General features: G+C 33.5%; 1 protein-coding gene across 5 annotated transcripts in view; it reads right to left on the minus strand.

Moving 5' to 3' along the window:
• Window positions 1–7,563, minus strand: part of CDH19 (cadherin 19) — an 83,564-nt gene extending 76,001 nt beyond the window's left edge. For 3 of the 5 annotated variants that reach the window (XM_084779973.1, XM_084779972.1, XM_084779971.1), the window contains exon 1: window positions 7,417–7,563. In XM_084779973.1, coding sequence (XP_084636099.1) covers window positions 7,417–7,469 — 53 coding nt within the window. In that variant the 5' untranslated portion in view covers window positions 7,470–7,563. Of the gene's footprint in view, window positions 1–6,278; window positions 6,416–7,416 lie in introns of all 5 variants that reach the window. The other 2 variants (XM_084779975.1, XM_084779974.1) reach the window with 2 other exon arrangements.
• Window positions 7,564–21,055: the final 13,492 nt, after the last annotated feature.

Consider the following 21,055-nt stretch of genomic DNA (forward strand, 5'->3'; position numbering starts at 1 on the left):
ATGTAGAAGGGAATAATGTCTGAATTATAAGAACAAATAATCATGAATTCATTGCATCAGTGGCAGCATGGATGATACATGAACAAAACAAACACACAGGCACAAGGTCAGAGAGGGAGAATAGATAGTAGGAAAGAAAATTACACATTGTAATTGGCAGTGAAAATTATTAGAATACATGATATATAATATGAAGTCATCAGAAAATTTAAAAGATTAGGTTTCTCAATGATTAATTGTATATATTAATATCTGTTTCAATAATACATATATGTCATAAAGAATATTACATGATTTAATGTCACATCTACTATCTTTATAGTTGTTCTTCAATCTTGATGAGGAGAAATGTTCTCTCAAAGTCAGTTCTGGTAAGGTGCAAGTGTCACTAATACTGCCATATATGGAGAAAATATGGAGAATGTGTTCATGATGTGAACTGTTACAATCATAAGATGAGTGACACATTATGTATACTATTAGAATAGGTAGAGGTAGTTTTGTACATTTATGCATTTAACCAATTACCTAAATATAGCTACTAGCAAATAAATAGCTACACTCTAGTGATTAATGTTTTCTCTGTTTTGAATTATCAGTCATTATTTTCTGCAACACACACAAGTGCCTTCATTAAATACCTATTGCAAATACAGGTTAGGATAGTTTAATGTCATTACTTGTGTTAAGCATAGGTAAGTGGTTCTGAAAAATAATGATGATAATGCTTGAAGCAATACATGATAATGTACAGACATAGCAAAACTGAAAATGATCCCAGGGTGACTCAGAAAAATCATGTTTGTAAAGAAAGACTAATTATGATTTTGGGGATAAAAATATTATTATTTATGCACTTATATAACTTCAAACTGAATCTAATTAGAAATTGTAATTTCATTGACCTCTTCTTGGTTACACAAAGATAATTACTCCATCTGTGAGAACTTAGAAAAATATAACATATTATGAAATGGTTGTGGAACATAAAAATTTGAGTCCACTGAGCTCAGCTTCCTGTGGACAAAAGCAGATGGCAAAATTAATGCAAGGGCTCCATTCCTAGGAAATTATTGAGAAAGCTTAATCAATAAGATATCCCATAAGACATAATTCGTGATGATCAGGAATTTATAAAGCTTTAAAATACAATGATACTTTAAACATAATAGTTTCTAAAATAGGATTAAAAGTTTCAAGTTTTTATATTGAAATCTACATGTGTGAAATGAAGATATACCACAAGGCTTTTGGTAAAACAAGAAGTGGAAGGGGTTTGGGGGCCCACAATAAGTTTTTTTTTAAATAAAATCTACATTTGACACAACTGTTGTGTTGACTTGATAGGTTATGGTCCATGGGGTAGTACCTACTGATACAACAACTACTAGTTTGCTAATTGAATATAATATTAAATTTGCTCCTTATGAATTATTTCTATATCTATAGTGCTGTGATTCAAAGAAGTAGGTGCTTTTTTTTTTTTGCTAATTTGTATTTGCTTTTATTTTTGTAGTTACATCTATCAACAAGTAGACCTACAACAGGTCAATATGCATAGGAACAGGTACTTTGCAGTTTTCAGTCTTAACTGTCAATATCATAACTTTCCCTTCAATGTTCAGGAGTCACTAAGAAAAGGACTAAGATAGGGTGCATGAAGTATGATAAGAGGTGCAGTAAATGACTATAGGGAAACTGTTTTCCAGACAGAACATAGAAGTTTCACACATCAATTAACAATTCTCGTTGTAGCTTGCACAAGATCTTTAAATCCTTAAGCCAAACAAAATCCGAATGTAGACAGGATGGCGGTGAAGGCATGAAGCCGCATTTTCAGATGCGAAGATATTGAAATTTTGTAGCTGCTCTCAGGTAAGAAACATATTCCTTAAAAGTGTCGTCCCATACAGGTTATCCAAATCAAATAGAGGACCAGTTCTAAAAATTATTTGAACACATAAATTGTAGTACATAAATTTAAATAAGAGAGATTCACAGAATTGTGTTGGTATGAAGATGGGATGAAATCTGAAAGGTATTGGTCATATGCAGTAATAATGTTCACACTGCAGTGCATGAAATTAGTAAACATTAATTAATAAAAAGCATGTGACCATAGGCATGTATTTATATACATACCCCCATGCAACTCTCATCCAGAATCACCTTTAAACATATTGCATGAAAACCATATGGATAGCAGATGACAAGTGTCAGACTATAACTATGTGTTAGTGTGAAAATTCTTTCTAGAAACCAGCTTGACTTAATGTTCGATGATGTAATTAAGTCATCCATGTCCTTTGGTATTTTAATTATAATAGACAAAAATGATAAATGACCTTGATGTTCATCATTTGATTAACAAAATAAAAGCGTGGTTTATTTGCACAATGGTATATTATTAAGTTCTTGAGAAAAACATGCTATGAAATTTTCATGTATGTTATTGGAGATAGAAAAACATCATCCTGAGAGATGTAACACAGACCCCAAAAAGACAAATGTTTTCTTTTATATGTTGATATTGACTTGCAGGCTTTCACTATTTGTGCAACCATCTGCATAACCAAATAGAATAGTTAACTTAAAGTACCCAGGAAGTATGGAGGATCTCTCTAGGAAGAAGTAGAATATAAGAAAGATAAAAAATGAAATAGAAAACTATGTTTTAACTGAACTTATATCACACACACATACACACACACACACACACACACACACAAACACACACACCTTCTCACAGAATACAGGAAAAAAAAGTAGCTAAGCTATGTTTTACCCAGTGGCTTGTTTGCCACATGTGAAGTCATCTCCATAAGGAGGTTCCTTGATGCTCATCATCCTCTTTTTGGTAGGCTAGAGGTTACCAGGAGTTAACCTGTATCATTGTCAGTGAATCTTTAAAACCATAAAAAAATTTTGAAATGAGTATTCTAGATTCTAAACTAGTGCCTCTGTGTATATATTATGGTTTATGGTTTAGTGTTTTTGGGGATTCCGAAGTGTTTGAATGAATTGGTCTCTGATTTTGATGCCTTCCCTTGGGCAATTTTCTTTCTGGTTGTTATCAAACTGTGAAGTATTAGTTTATCCTTTATCTATATTATTTATACTATACATAGTATATAGGTACGAGAGAGAGAGTGAGAGAGAGAGAGAGAAAGAAAGAGAGAGACAGACAGAGACAGAGAGACAGAGAGAGAGGAATTGTGAAAAAAGAGGGTGCAGAGAGAGAGAGAGAGCAGTAGAGGGGGTAGAGAAAGAGAGAGGGAAAAGGGAATAAAGGACAGTTTATTGTATATATTTGTAAAATTTAAAAGTGTATGTGTATGTCAAAAAAAGAGAAATAATAAAAAGAAATCTTATAATGAGAAAATCATTAAAAAAGATTGTCAAGCCACAGAATTTCTGTATTACAAAACAAGCATCATAGTAAAGATGTTGCCCATCGAATCACAGAAAACATTTGTCAGGTGTATCCATCTGGCAATTCATAAATAAAAATATAAAAATATAAACAAAAGAATAAATGATAATCAGCCAAATAACAAATTAAGGTAATAAACACTTGTCAAGTATAGAAATGCAAATAGCCAATGAGCAACTGAAAATTTAAAAATATTACATACTCTTTGCCATAGGTAAATGTAAATGAAATACGCATTTAGTTTCCATTTTATGCAAGTTTCATCAGGAAAAAAATAAATAGTAATGATAGTGTATTGAAAAGAGAATATTCAAGGTCGAGCGTGGTGGAAGATGCCTTTAATCCCAGGACTTGGGAGACAGAGGCTGGTGGATCACTGAGTTAGAGGGCAGTCTTGTCTACAAAATGAGTCCAGGACAGGCAAGGATACAGAAAGAAACCGTGTCTTGAAAAACCAAAATAAAATAAAATAAAGTAAAGTAAAATAAAGAAAATATATTCATACATTGGTATAGTTCAACAATTGTGAAAAGCTTGTAGCTATTCCTTCCCAAAGTAAAAATAGAACTATTATTTAATCCAGCTGTCCCTTCTTGGGAATACTCAACAGCCAAGATATAAGACCAGGCTGGATGTCTAATAATAGATAAATTATACACAATAAAATTACACACACACACACACCATTTTCAGAAATGTAGGTAAAAATGGAAGTTATTATATGAAGTGAAATAAAAAAGAGACACACAATTTTACAAGTTTTCTTTCATACATGAATTTCAGAAAAAGAAAAGTATGCATGGGAATAAAGCAGAATTAGAAATGAAAGTAAATAAAAGTAGATTTGGAAGAATAAAAGTGTGATTGGTCAGGTGGATACTATGACCATGCATCATAAGCACAGATGAAAATGCATAACAATTATATTGACCATTTCTGCAACTATTATACACTGATAACAATGTCATGACATCTTATATATTATATACTTACAAATTAAGTATTATTAATAAAGCTCAATATTGAAAAAATTATAGATAAACATATACAAAGGAACCTATATATACTTATTAATCATAGCATTTGCTTATATTTATTAAATATAATTTAGACAAAATTTAATATAATTAAATATGAATTATATATTCTATGAAATTATATTTCAGTAATAATACTAACAGTAAAAGTAAAAGTATAAAAATGTATTATTAATACAACTATAAATAATTTTTCTGTGGAGAAATATTTAGGCTGATGTTTATATATGCTTTAATGCTTATTTATTATTAGCTTATAAACTTGATATGATTCTAAAATTGGTATTCTCTCCATGTCCTGGTTAAGATGGAAATATTCCTAAAGAGATGTTCATATCTAATCCCTTCCTCAGGGAGCATTATTTAGAAGCATTATTTACATGCAAATGAAAGGATACTGTAGCTCGGTTCCTGTTTAGTAAACACTATGTGGAAAGGGCAGCATTTCATTTTACCAGTTCAAGAACTAGTCCTAGTACTGTCACAGTGCATTTATTTACTGACAAAGAACAATGCTGTGCTTGAATTTCCAACCGCGATGACTATATCCTTTCCCCCTAAGAATTTGATTGGTCTAGTTATATTTTATATTTGTCTGTATATTTTGACAATGTTGTTATTTAATTAAAGAAAATCAGTCTCTTCACTCCATATAGTAGTTGTATTAAATTTATTCATTTTACATCCTGATTACAGCCGCCTCTCTTCTTTCCAAATGGTCCCACCACTCTCCCACCTCCTTCATCTTTCCCTTTCCCCTCCCCTTCTCAGAAAGGAGAACAGCCCCTTCCACCTGAACCCTCGTGCAAATCCACCCCAGCACATCAAGTCACATTAAGGCTTAGTGCATCTTCTTACACAAAGGACAGAAAAGCCAGTCCAGTTTGTGGAAAGTGATCCAAAAGTTGCCAACAGAGTCTATGTCAGAGATATCCCCTCTCCACTTTCAAGGGCACCCACATGAAGACTGAGCTGTTCAACAGTTACAGATATGTAAGGGTACTAGTTTCCTGCTCTTTGGCTAGTGTGCCCATCTCTGTAAGCCCCTGTGGTCCTAGGTTAGTTGATACTGTTGGTCTTCTTGTGGAGATCTTATCCCCTTTGGGAATTTCTATCATTCCTCTGACTCTTTCATAAGACTCATCTTAATGTTTGGCTGTGGGCACCAGCATCTTTTTTCCACTCAATATTCTATAATAATAAAATGAATGACAGAATTTTTGGTGTAGTTTAGCCACAACATGATCAAAGCAGAAAATCTGTGATACTTAAATTCCTGATACACACACACACACACACACACACACACACACACACACACACACACACACATATATATTTCACTTCCACAGAAAAATACTTTTTAAATTCTTCATAGAATTAAAATTTCCTTTGTCAAGTTAAGGCATCAGTGATGGGACAAAATTATTCTCTATTCAATATACATTATTGTAAAGGCAAACTATTCATTCAGAATGTAAGTTGCAAGTAAATCAAATATCAAGAAGGAATGTAGGGCTCCCTCTCTCTTGAGGGGTGAACACAGGAAAGATAGAATTTTTTTTCCATTTATGTCTGGTTTTGTTTTGTTTTTGCTAAGTCAATCTACTTTCTCCTTAGTTTGGTAATCTCATCTCTCTATTCAGTGAGCTCTCTTTAGGACAATAAAAAGAATTCATGAAGAGACATTAGTAAAATTAATAGCACTTTATTTTTAGCCCAAATCCTATATGTGAAATATACTGGAAGATCATACTTTTATAATAAAGATATTCTGATTACAATATTTAAAATATATTTTCTCTTACCTACTAGTAAGCTTGGTTGTCAATATCAGGCTTACTTAAGTATATCCAAAGAAAGACTTAGGTACAGATCAATGCATCCTTTTAAAGCACTGAACAAATTGTTTTCAATTTCTTCTGACTCAATGAAATGTTCAGTTCTAATCATTAACATATAATATATAAAATATTTAGTATATGTATTCCAAAATTATTAGTGGCAAAACCAGTCTTAATTTATATTCATTAGTAGGGTAAAATTTAACAAACTTGATATCTGAAAAATACATTGATACTCTTATGCACATTTTTTACATTTTTTAAAATTAAAATTATCTTCTCTAACTCAAAACAAAGTAATGTAGATGTATACACATATGCAATATAATATTAAAAACAAGGTTAAGGTGATATATTCACCTTAAATATTTTCTGACAGTGAAAAATAGAAATTGCACATCATCTTAATGTATCTTCCAGTTTAAAATAATTTAATCAAATCAATTTAGAAAATTTTTGTGGATAGGAATATTTCAAATTGTTAAAAGAATCAAAACAACACAACAAAACTGTAAATAGATGAACTGTTCTAAGATCTGTTACAGCACGGAATGTTTATGTGTGTGTGGGGGGGAGTGGGATGTCCAGGAGGAAGAAAAGGAATGCTCTGACTATGATAATGATTACTCTTCAAGTAAATAGTGCTATAAAATTATGCAAGAAATTTCCATTCTGAAAAAGTACTTATCAAGAAATAAATTGCTGTATTTCATATTTATTTAACAGAGAAATATATTTCTTATGATTTGAAGAAACACTATCATAATCCATAGTTGACAATGATAATAGGCAAATGCATGATAATATAAAATTATCATATTTTTAAATTATCATAAAATGGACCAGTCATATCCATTCATAGAAGAAACAAAAGCTAATAGTCTCCTTATATTTGAGCATTTAAAAAATCAATTTGTATTGGGAAAATAGAAATTTTTTCTTCCATATTTTAGGAAATGTCCATTACTCTTACTGGTTTCGCTTGTTTCTACACTGCTTTTAAAACTCCAGTAGCCATAATTTTTCAACTGCCTGTTGACTCTAAATACAAAATACAGTTGATTTATATGTTTCAATCTATGCCAGATCATCACAATCTTACCTGGGCAGAGTCAAATCCGAGGACATGTGAAAAGACAGAATTTGCAGCTTCATAGCATTAAACAAAAAAAGAGGAAAAAGAGCTTCTTTATAGTCTTCTCAGTAAATTCTCCATGGATTATTGTGCTCTCGCTTAGTGGTGCTGCACTTTTAGTAGCACAACACGTCAGTATGTCACTACTTAGTCAATGCTATTTTGGGTTCTCTAAGTAGAACTATGAACACTGAGCCTTTTGTTCAAAATACCATAGGGCATTCTGATGACCATTCTAAGTTTGAGGTTAAAATGGAGATAGCTAAACAACTAGTCTTTCTTCTTTCTCCCCCCCCCCCCTCTCTCTCTCTCTGTGTGTGTGTGTGTGTGTGTGTATGTGTGTGTGTGTGTGCCTTTGTACGTGATGTGTGCTTCTTTCACTCTCTGTTTCTTTTATTTCTCTCCTTGTTTCTTTCTTGTTTTGTATTTCCCTTAACAACAAGATAAAGGAAATACTGGCTTGAATTGGCAAGGGGAATTACGTAAGAGGATTCTGCAAGCAGAGCGGATATGGCCCCCTGCTTGTGAATTAGCCCAGCTAACAATTGATCAATTTAAATAAAGTACAAAAATTACAAAAAGGAGAAAACCTTCACTGTATGTCTAAGTGCTCTAGTTGCTTTTTAATTCTGCCACTTTTACTTAGGAATGAAATATGCTGCATACTGAGAAGATACATGTAAATTATAATTTTTATTTTGCTTTGCTTACTTATTAAACAAATATTTTCATAAGTTAATTCATATTATAATAAAATAAAAATTAGCTAGAAAAGACTATTATTTATTATAAACTCAATGTTTCTTTATATGTTTCTTGTATAAATTATTTTCAATTAATATTACTTTTGCATCAAATGAGATAAAAGCTAAAATGACATAAGCATTGTCTAGAATGTACAGAATTTTTATGAAATTATTTCAAACCATGAATACGTGGTTTTTGTATACTTTTGAGGCAACAATCTTCAATTTCAGGAATAGCACTTGAGACATAAAAAAGTTGGGCTGCATACAAGTCCATTTTTATCTTAAACATGAAAATAGAGCAGCAAATGTACTATAACAGAGCGAGAAGCTTATTAGTGCCAGAAAATGTGTCTTTATCAATTCATGTTTTTATATGTGAATGTACAACTACAGAAATTATTAATTTCTACTAGACAAAAATTGTTACGTACCATTGTAACACAAATCAAGAGTTAAGATTTGTGTACCTATGCACATGGTAATAGTTACTAACTTTATGTATTTATTCATTATTCTGCTTATTTATGAAAAGTATACCTAGTTCAAATGTTGCTGAGGAAAAACAATCAAAATTAATGATTATCTCCCATCTTTCTGCCTAAGAATTTTCAAAGTATCTTGACTCAGTTTTGTGCAGGCACAAAGGAATCTGAAAATCCAGCACGTTATCATGATGGTGTGTCTTCTCCACAGATGAACTATTGTTTGTGAGTCCTGGGTGTACTAAGTTTTTTTTTGAATATTGCTGTGAGAGAAGGGACACTTGTTAGACATATTTTTCCTAATATTCAGCTATCCTGCAGTCACTGTACTGGCTTTATTCAGCTAGCTTTACATGTGTAGAGTTTAGAGGGTGAAAATATTTTTGGTGGCAATCAGAGGAAGGACAGCAGGTTACCAAGAAGAGACTTGATTCCCTATGATCATATAGAGGAGGAGGTAATCCCCCTCAGGAACAGTCATAGGGGAGGGGAATAAGGGGAAATTGGGAGGGAGGGAAGAATGGGAGGATACAAGGGATGGGATAACCATTGAGATGTAACAAGAATAAATTAATAAAGGAGGGAAAAAAAGATTTTTGAATTGGATAGCTCATGCAATACAATCATGAATTTATTTACTAATTTCCTTCAATGTTTTTAAAAACAATGTTTTTAGCTAAAATTTCCACAAATACGCTCTTGAAACCCCAGTGTGTTGCCATAGTCTGAGAATATGAATCATTTGTTGATTTCTAAACACATTAAACAATTTCAAAATTATAATCTTAAATGCACCTAAGCTAGACTAAGAGAATTCAGGAGAAAAAAATAAGAATTTTCATCTTAGTCCAGGCTTCGCATTTCTTCACATTTTAAAAATATGTTTTATTAATTTATTCCTATTATATTTCAATTGTTATCCCATCCTTTGTATCCTCCCTCCCTCTCAATTTTTCCTTACTCCTCTTCCCTATGATTGTGCAACAATATCATGTGAGCTCATGTATTGTCATCCTCAAGTATCATTTTTACAATTATTGTCCTCCATGGTCTACTCTTATTAATGTAAACTTCAAGCCACTGATGATTTTAACTAGTACATTTCATCTCCTTTACAGTTAAAAAGTTAAATAAAGATGATAAACAACTCTATAATTAATATTTGTATTGGTTATTTTTGAGCTGAGTTGTTTTAAATCAATATCATTGCTTTTAAAATAGTGATTTATAATTCACTTAAAATGTCATCCAGCATTATTGAATTTTTAAAATTTTAGACTGTGTTTAGCTGCCAGACTTAGCTAGTTTGCCTCTGATACAGTAGATTACAGACATAAAAAAAAATTACCTCAAGTGGATTACCTGTAAAAACTTCCAGATTTTCATACAAGGAAATATAGAGTACCTTTGTTTTCTCTTTTTTGATAAATTTGTTATTTACCTTTTTGTGTTTAGTCTTAGCTTGATCGTTTGCAAAAATGCTTAAATTTGGAGTTACATGTCTGGTAATTAAAGCACATACACTATACATCCCATCACATTATTTGAACTGGTAGCAGTTTAGGTGCTCCTCAAAACTGGAGTTTCCAGTTTAATTTCAGTGATCATTGTTGTTTAGTCTGAATTTTAGGCTTATGTACATATATTTTCAAGATATAAACTCCTCAGTCCATGCATTAATTGCACATATTTTTTCAGGGTTGGCCATTTAATATTGTTCAACAAATATATGTGTGGTTTTTTTTTTTTTTGGACACAACTCTTTCTTCCACACTTAGCATTCCTTCAATATCTGTAGTTCTTTTACAGGATTGAGTGCTTGTGGGGTTCTTTCTCATCTACTTTGGAATGTCTATTGATGTCTTTTTGTTGCACTGTTTGTTGAGATTTAGGGGTTTACTCATGTGGTATATTCATTTTATGTAAATATAAACATATGTGTATACACATAACATATGCTAGACTAACATTTAAATACTCATATATTTCTGTGTGTTTGTAATTAATAAAGGTTATTCATAAGCACACAAATATATACCAATTTATACAGCAGAGTTTTTTTTTTCTGTACCACTTATTTTTTTTTGTTTTTGTTTTATTAATTTATTCTTGTTACATCTCAATGGTTATCCCATCCCTTGTATCCTCCCGTTCTTCCCTCCCTCCTATTTTCCCCTTATTCCCCTCCCCTATGACTGTTCCTGAGGGGGATTACCTCCCCCTGTATATGCTCATAGGGTATCAGTTCTCTTCTTGGTAACCTGCTGTCCTTCCTCTGAGTGCCACCAGGTCTCCCCCTCCAGGGGACATGGTCAAATGTGAGGCACCAAAGTACGTGAGAAAGTCTACAGCAGAGTTTATATTACATATATTATCTTGTTCTGTAGTATAATGATGAAATGATTAATGCTACAGAATTAACCACTACTGTTTTAGAATATATAATATCCCTTTGTGTTTTGTTAAATATAAGATTTTATGTACTACTGTTTAATGTTTGTCATCAAACAATCTTCTTTGTTGAAAATCTGGAAACACTTTTATATAATTATTCATTAAGTATCCATTTTCTACTATTTCTCAAGAACTAAAAAGGAATTGGGGAATATGAGATGATCCTGTTATATCAGAATTACCATAGACTGTGTTTCTTAGAGAGCAGGCTAATGATCACAGTAAGAGTGAATGGTACATGGAATTCCCACCACCCTTCTGTCTTCTTCTCTCTCTCTCCTTATTTTAATTGTTTTCCACCTTCCTCATGCCATGAACCTTTAATATATTTTCTTTAATATAGTACAGTATTTGTGGTGACACACAGCCATATAATTACTTCATTGTTACTTCATAACTTTAATTTTGCTATTTTTATAGATTATAGTATAAATGTCTGATATTTAACCCCACAAGTGACTACAAGCTATAGGCTGAGAACTGTAGTTAAATATGATTACATAAATTCTCTTCATTGTTTTTCCTCATCCAACTGGTCCTTTGACCACCCTCATCTCCTCTCAGGATCCTTTACATCCTTCTAAGTCCAAGGCTTTTGTGTGTGTGTGTGTGTGTGTGTGTGTGTGTGTGTGTGTGTGTGTGTGTGCATGTGTGTGTGATACAGATTTTACTTAGATATACACATACATAAGTCAATACACACAACCGTATTGAGTCCATTTGGTGTTGCTAGTATGCAAAAAAAAATTCAAAAATATCCCTTTGGTATTGGATGACCAATTAGGAAGCATAACCTCAGAAAAGACTATTTTCCTATAATAGCAGGCATTAGTTTCAACAGTTGTGAATACTTGTTATGCTGTGTTTACAAAATCAAAGTGAATACAAAATTTAAAGAGTAAGCAAAAAGACAGGACAAAGCTGATACATAAATAGATAGCCAAAAAGACCAACAAACGTATCTCTTTCATGTCAAATTGCAAAACTAGTGACACCCTGTGTAGGGACATGATCAAAGAAACACCTATGCTCAACAATGTCTTTGGGAAATGTGAGAGAATTTCAAGGAAATATGTTTTATTTTAATTTGCAATTGCATAGTGATATATAATATAAGAAATGTTTATATTGGTAACTTAAAGAACTAATTTTCAGTCTTTTTTCTTTAGTGATGTTTGTTCAAATCTTGACCTTGTATTTTCTTAAGATAATTTAAAGACTATACTACCAATTCATCTTGAATTTGATGGAGGAAAAATAGGCACTTGAACTGAAAATGTACCAAGGACACAAGATATCAATATATTCATAATAGACACATTGTATATGAAAGACATGACACACTTCAGATCTTTGATGTTTTAATCAGTTATTAGTATAGCTCTTTTAGCATGAAGCTTCTGTGTGAGAAACATTAGTACTACTCAATATTTTATGGGATCATATGAACATCCTCAATTTCCATATAAATTGTGTACGTTGCTCTCAGATACATTCCAACCCTGAGAATTTGGTTATCAGTCTTGGAATACAGTCTTAATTCCAGCTCGGAAGACAACTTGAAAGAAGAGAGTACTGTATAGTAAGTTCCTACAAGATAAACTGTTCCACCTGACAGGTAAGCTCATTAAGAAATAATATGTTATATATACAGGCAAAAACTTTCATCGAAACTAATTCAGCTCAAAGGGAAACAACTTAAAAGCTCCAAGAAGTTCCAGAAACTGATCATATTTAAAAGTCCGTTCCTCATAAAGGATGTATAAACAGTAAAATGTGTTGAGAAGATCCTCACACATGCTGTGTTACCTAAAAAAATCAAAGGCTCAGATCATCTGATTTGCATAAAACTTGAACTTGTTGAATTGCCTGAAAATTGAGGAGAGCTGTAATTTTCATGATTTCTAGAGCTGTCACCAAGAATGACAGGGGAAGAAAGTTTGTTTTGGGCATGGCTCTGAGTCATTTATGCTTTTCCAAGTAACCCCTTAACCATACTCTTGTAAGTCGCCTCAAGAAAATGTATCAAATTTCACTTTAGTGGTATCTTTACATTTGTCTGTTGGTCATTTCATTTTCTTAGGTGAGGAGAATATTTGCTCCTTGGGAATAGTTACACACACACACACACACACACACACACACACACACACACACTGCAAAGCATGGGACAAGACTATGCATTAATCAAGCAACTACTCTAAAAGTTGTTTGATTTGGCTAATGTGATTTATGCAATTCCATTACCTGCCTCATTCTTGCCTGTAACAAATTGCATAGATACTATGAATCTTTATTTTTTTTCTGTGTGAGTTTTACGTGTTAGTACTATCAAAATGAAGTACCATTAAATATTGGCTTAAAAAAAAGAAGTCCTGGAGTTATGGAGCTTAGAAATGGTAGATGGAAATTTGTAGATCTATTTCTTTTTTATATATTTTATTAATTTATTCATATTACATCTCCATTCTTAGCCCACCCCTTGTATACTCCCATTCTTCCCTCCCTCCCACTTTCCTCCTACTCCCCTCCCTTATTTCTGTGACTAAGGAGGACCTCCTCACCCTGTATGTGCTCATAGGGTATCAAGTCTCTTCTTGGTATTCTGCTATCCTTCCTCTGAGTGCCACCAGGCCTTCCCATGAAGGAGACATGGTCAAAAATGGGGCACCAGAGATCATGTGAAAGTCAGTCACAACTCTCGACTCAATGGTGGAGAATCATGTTCATCGGGTAGATCTGGGTAGGAATTCGAAGTTTACAACCCATATTGCCATTGGCTGGTGCCATAGTTGTTATAATGTTCTCCTTGTAGGTTTCTAGTACACTCTGGGTCCTTCTATTTCTTTATTCTCCCATGCATCTCTCCCCTAAAGTCCCAACATGATGTTCTCCCCTCTGACCCACTTTCCTGATATGTGAAGACTTTCATGGGACATGCCCCTTGGGCTAGTGTCTAGATATAAATGAATATATATCATTTGACTCTTTCTGCTTCTGGATGAACTCACTCATTATGATCATTTCTAGTTCAATCCATTTTTCCAGAGGATTTGGGAATTCCTTGTTTTTAATAGCAGAGTAGTATTCCACAGTGTAAATGTACCAGTTTCTTAAGCAATTCTTCTACTGAGGGGCATTCAACCTATTTCCATTATCTGGCTATTATGAATAAGGCTGCTATGAACATGGTTGAGCATATGTTCCTGTTGTGTGGTGGAGCATTTTCTGTGTATATTCCAAGGATTGGAATAGCTGGGTGTTGAGGAAGCCCTATTGCCATTTTTCAGGGAAAGCACCAGAAAGATTTCCAAAGTGGTTGTACCAGTTTACATTCCCACCACCAATGAAGGAGTGTTCTTTTTCCATATCCTCGCCAGCATGTGGTGTCGGTGTCACTTGATATTTTGATTTTAGCCATTCTGATGGCTGTAAGATGGAGTCTATGTGTAGTTTTTATTTGCATTTCTCTGATGACTAATGATGCTGACTATTTCTTTAAATGTTTCTCAGCCATTTGATATTTCTCTGTTGAAAATTCTCTGTTAAGTTCTGAGCCCTACTTCTTAATTGGGTTATTTGATTTGATGGTATTTGATTTCTTGAGTTCTTTATATATTTTGGATATTAGACCTTTGTGAGATGTAGGACTGGTGAAGATCTTTTCCCAGTTTGTAGGCTGTCACTTTGTCCTTTTGACAGTGTCTCCTGCCTTACAGAAGCTTCTCAGCCGCCTGAGGTCAAATTTGTTAATTGTTGATGTTAAGGCCTGGGCTGTTGGTGTTCTGTTCAGGAAATTGTCTCCTGTGCCAATGTGTTGCAGGCTCTTCCCCACTTTTTCCTCTAACCAATTTAATGTCTCTAGTTTTATGTTGAGGTCTTTAATCCACTTGGACTTGAGTTTTGTACACAGAGACATATAGGTGTCTAATTGCATTTTTCTACATGTAGACATCCACTTAGACCAGCACCATTTGTTGAAGATGCTATCATTTTTCCATTGAAAAGATTTAACTTCTTTATTAAAAATCAAGTGACCAATGTGTGTAGATTCATCTCTGGGTCTTCAATTTTATTTCATTGATCCACCAGCCTACTGCTGTGCCAGTACCATGCTGTTTTACTTACTGTTGCTCTACAGTACAGCTTGAGATTGGGTATGAAAATTCCTCTAGAGGATCCTTTATTGTATAGGATTGTTTTTGCTAATCAGGAATATTTTTGGTTAATTTTTAAAAATTAATTTATTCTTGTTACATATCAATGGTTATCCCATCCCTTGTATCCTCCCATTCTTCTCTCCCTCCCATTTTCCTCTTATTCCCCTCTCCTATGACTGTTCCTGAGGGGGATTTCTTCCCCCTGTATATGCTCATAGGGTATCAAGTCTCTTCTTGGTAACCTGCTATCCTTCCTCTGAGTGTCACCAGGTCTCCCCCTCCAGGGGACATAGCCAAAGATGAGGCACCAGAGTACGTGAGAAAGTCATACCCAACTCTCCACTCAACTGTGGAGAATGTTCTGACCATTGGCTAGATCTGGGTAGGGATTTGAAGTTTACGGCCTGTATTGTCCTTGGCTGGTGCCATAGTTTGAGCGGGACCACTGGGCCCAAATCTGCCTATCATAATGTTCTTCTTGTATGTTTCTAGGACCATCTGGATCCTTCTACTTTGCTATTCTCCCATGCTTCTCTCATTTAGAGTCCCAACATGATGTCTTCCCCTCTGTCCCAGTATACTGGTAAGTGAAGATTTTCATGGTACTTGCCCCTTGGGCTATTATGCAGATATAAGTGAGTATATACCATTTGAGTCATTCTGCTTCTGGGTTATGATCATTTCTAGCTCAATCTATTTGTCCACAAATTTTGGGAATTCCTTGTTTTTAATAGCTGAGTAGTATTCCATAGTGTAAATTACCAATGGATAAAGTTTCTTTATCCATTCTTCTACTGAGGGACACATAGGCTGCTTCAAAATTCTGGCTATTATGAATAAGGCTGCTATGAACATGGTTGAGCAAGTTTTCTTGTTGTATACTGTAGTTTCTTCTGGGTATATTCCAAGGAGTGGAATATCTGGGTCTTGAGGAAGCCCTATTGCCAGTTTTCTGAGATAGCACCAGATAGATTTCCAAAGTGGCTGTACTAGTTTGCATTCCCACCAGCAATGAAGGTGTATTCCTCTCTCTCCACATCTTCGCCAGGATGTGGTGTCACTTAAGTTTTTTATCTTAGCCATTCTGATGGGAATAAATGGAATCTCAGAGTTGTTTTGATTTGCATTTCCCTGATGATTAAGGAGGTTGAGTGTTTCTTTAAGTGTTTCTCGGCCATTTGATATTCCTCTGTTGAGAATTCTCTGTTTAGTTCCAAGCCCCATTTCTCAATTGGGTTACTTGATTTGGTGATGTTTAATTTCTTGAGTTCTTTATATATTTTGGATATTAGACCTTTCTCAGATGTATGGACGGTGAAGATCTTTTCCCAGTTTGTAGGCTGTCTCTTTATTCTCTTGACAGTGTCTCCTGCCTTACAGAAGCTTCTCAGCCTCATGTGGTCCCATTTCTTAATTGTTGACATTAAAGCCTGGCCTTTGGTGTTCTGTTCAGGAAGTTGTCTCCTGTGCCAATATGTTTCAGGTTCTTCCCCACTTTTTCTTCTAAGTGACTTAGTGTCTCTAGTTTTATGTTGAGGTTTTTAATCCACTTGGATTTGAGTTTTGTGCAAGGTGACAAATATGGGCACAGTTGCATTTTTTTTACACCTAGACATCCAGTTAGACCAGCATCATTTGTTGAAGATGCTATCCTTTTTCCATTTAATGGATTTGGCTTCTTTGTCAAGAATAAAGTGACCATATGTTTGTGGATTTATACCTGGGTCTTCAATTCGATTTCACTGATCAACCAGCCTGTTGCTGTGCCAGTACCATCTGTTTTAATTACTATTGCTTTATAGTACATACAATTTTTTATTAATATTCATTCCCCTATCTTAATTTCTCTGGATCACTTTCCCACCTCCATACTCACCTAACTTTCTGTTTGTTTATTTTTAAAAAGTTACATCCAATGTGTGCTGCCTAAATATTCTTGTTATGCAACCTAGCAGATATTGTACCCATATTATCAGTTCTCCTTTTCTCAGAAATTATTAGTTTCTGGTGATTCTTGAGCTGTGGTAGAATGCTGTACCCACTTTGCCCCTTCCATGTTGGATTTTTTCTGGCTTAAACTTATGCAGGTCACATACTTGGTGTCACAGCAACTGTGTTTTTATATGGGAAACTATGTTGCTATTTTTATAAAACACTGTTTCCTTGTACCTTGCAACAGTTCTGGATTTAAAATCTTTTCACCTGCTCTTCTGCAATGAGCCTTGAGCCTTCTCTAGGGAAGTATGGTTTTTGTTGTCCCATTAAGAGTGGTTTACTCACTGTATATTAACTATTTATTTTATTGATTTTTTTGAACTTTGAAAAATATTTTTTTATTAATTTATTCTTGTTACATCTCAATGGTTATCTCATCCCTTGTATCCTCCAATTCTTCCCTCCCTCCCATTTCCCCTTATTCCCCTCCCCTATGACTGTGCCTGAGGGGGATTTCCTCCCTATATGCTTATAGGCTATCAAGTCTCTTCTTGAATGCCATCATTTCCAATATTTTCCTATTATTTATTTGTTTACTTATAATTTTCTTTGATAAAAGTGATGTCAAAAGTACTATATCAAGAGACAATGGTACTTTTATCAACTTAAGCCTCATTTCATATTAATATGAAAGCACTATACTTCACTAAGACATAGACAATATTTTTGTATGTGAGAACGAATATCTGAGTTTAGTAGTGGGAGTTTTTGCTGTTGAACTACAAAAGAGAGAAAGATCGACAAAGTTGGATGGCAAAGACAGTATTTTTAGCATTGTCTTATGTTTCCAGTAAAAATACTGAAAGTGTAAAATAATACAGCAAAAACAATTTTACTTTTATTTGTTTGAATAGTTTTGAAACTAGTATAATAAGGGTAGTCATATGCCACTAGGTTTCTTCCACTGGTATCATGAGTTAAAGCAACATCATGTACCATGACGCTTTCTAACATTTAGAGCTCAGGTTTCAGTACTTCAATTACATAATATATAGTGTGTAAAATTCAATATTAAAAAAATAATTTCTTCTTTGAAAACTATTTCAAATATATTCAAACTATAACACAGCTTCCATTTGTTGTCTGATAACAATGATATTTATATTTATCAAATATGAAGTTTGCTAAAAACTTGTATTCCTCTGTCTGCATTCATATGTGCTATGGAATCTTAAAATCATTTAAGTATAAGCTCTATAAATAATACATAAAAACATGAAATGTATTTCTGGTTAAATATCTGATCAAGTCATATTCAGTGAAAAAAACACAAAACTATATAGTTAAAAACCTAGCCATTTATTTATGTAGTATACTTAATTGTAGTGATCAAAACTGCTTCCTTAGCAACTGTTGTTTTCACTCTATTTCATAAATAATAAATCTATTCCTAGAGATCAACTTACTTGTAAAAATTGATTTACATCCAAGCACTTTCTATTTTATAGCTTCAGTACAACTCTTCAAAAATCCCAAGAAGGGCATTTCCATGAAGTAAAAACCTGAAGCAAATATATTTCTTACTCAAATCAGTGAATAGTAGTTATTTTCTTCACCAATAAAATTAACAGCTACAAGTTGCTATATATCTTTTGTTCTATTCTTTCTTGGTAGATATTTTCTTTTGCAAGAAGATAACAATTGCTTCCTTGATTGCTTCTCAATGCAAAACACTATTAAATGCAAAACACATGATGGAGATAGTTTCTGAACATACAATTCACATTGCCAGTCAGGTAAAAAAAAAAAAATATGTGAAATACATTTCTTGGATACTTCCTAAAAGTTTTGGAGGCACAAAGACATCAGCCAGGTTTTTTTTTTTGCATTATAATACATGGTATATTAGATTTTGCTTCTTTTTCTAACAAAAGTCTCCCTTTATTTTGTGGATATTCTCTTTGAGATTGCATTGAACGTATGATTCCTGTGTCAATAGTTTCTTATAGATACACTGATAAAGAAGCATAGTATTGACAAAATGTTATTGTTAAATGTATAATAATGTGTCAATAAATTAATATGTAACATTGTACTGATTAATAATGAATATATCTTAAGGTTTATGAATACAGTTAGTGATTATATCATTTATTACAGACTACATTAGACTTTGGCTTTCCAAAAATAAAATCAGAAAAACCTCATTGGTTTGACAACAAATTATTCTTTTCTACCAATGGGTTCCCTGATGGTTTTCATGAACACTTACCCACCACTTGTGTCAAAACTGCAACACTATGATGAAATGAACTAGTGTTTTGGTAAGGCCCCAGATGTATGACTTACCCACTGGTTCTTTGTTTATTTTTGCTGTTATTTGTTTGATTTTTCTTTTTCAAGACAGTGTTTCTCTGTGTAAACTTGGCTGTCCTCGACTTACTTTGTAAACCAGGTTAGCTGCAAATTCACAGCAATCTACTAGCTTCTGCCTTCCTGAATGCTGGGATCCGAAGTATCCAGCCACCAGGCTCAATTGCTCACTGGTTCACAAATTTCCACCTAGAACTGAAAAGCGTCCTTCTACGTACTTTTTATTAGAATTTAAATGATAGAATTACAAAAGCATGTTAGGTCCCAAGTAAAGGAGTCAAGAACATGAGAGAGAAAATGTGATTACCAGACATTTGACATAATTCTATTAGATATCTGCAAGTATATAACATTGTTTTTTGGTAATAAGACAAAGGTATTACAAAACACTCTATTTCAAGCTCAAATACTTCGAATTTTAAGGGATAGTTGTTCTTCTGTTTGTTATTGTTTATTTTATGTATTTCAATTTAGATCACGGGGTCTATGTACAAGAAATACCTACCTTATCCTGATTGAAATAATGTGTAAAAATAGAAAGGTGCAGAATCCACAGTTTGTTCTTAACGAACCAAAGCTAGGTAGTAAATGCACCCATTGAAATAGGTCACATTAAACCTGAAATTTAACATTCAAATATATCAAGGCTTCTTGATATAAGTAATGAAAACTATTTGTAGATTATATCTTAATTCTGCTCCTTAAATGGCATAATGTCTTTTATCCATTTTCTATCTCATGTGTTTAAATTGAGTTAGATACTGTTCCATTGCCCAGAGGCTAAATAGGTAATTTCATCTACTCTCAGAAACTTGTCACCTCTATGGCAAAGAGATATTTTAAAATTTGAAGGGTCACAGTACAGTATGGGTTCAGTATTTTGTCAGAAAAAAAAACCTATGTTTAATTACTTTGCCTTAAATCCGGTCAAATACAAATTCATATAAACTAACTCCTTTTCTTAATCTTATATCTTGAACTTATTGTGTATTTCTTTTTAAAACTAATTTATATATTTATTCACCTTATGTCCCAATCATAACCCCTCTTTCTTCTCCTACCAGTCCTGTCCTCCCTTCCTCTTCTTTGTATCCTTTTCCTTTATCCCTCAGAAAAAGGGAGATCTTCTTACTCATTTAAGCACATCAAATTGATTCAAACCTGAAGGCAACTCCACCAGGGGTAAAGGATTAAAAGCATGCAAGAAAGTATTTGTCTGAGACAGCCTCTGCTGTGATATAAAAATCATGCTGCCCAACCTGCACATGTGTATAGGGGGCCTAGGTCTAGTACATGTATGGGCATTAGTTGGTGTTTCAGTCTCTGCAAGTCTCTCTGGGTCCAGGTTCTTTGGCTTTGTTGGTTTTCCTGTGGAGCTCCTGGAAGATCATTTTCAACTATGTCGTGCATTCAATGTTAGGTTTAAATACACAAGTATTCAAAAATATGAAAA

Source organism: Acomys minous (assembly GCF_964271855.1).
Source record: "Acomys minous genome assembly, chromosome: 1".
Taxonomy (NCBI): Eukaryota; Metazoa; Chordata; class Mammalia; order Rodentia; family Muridae; genus Acomys; species Acomys minous.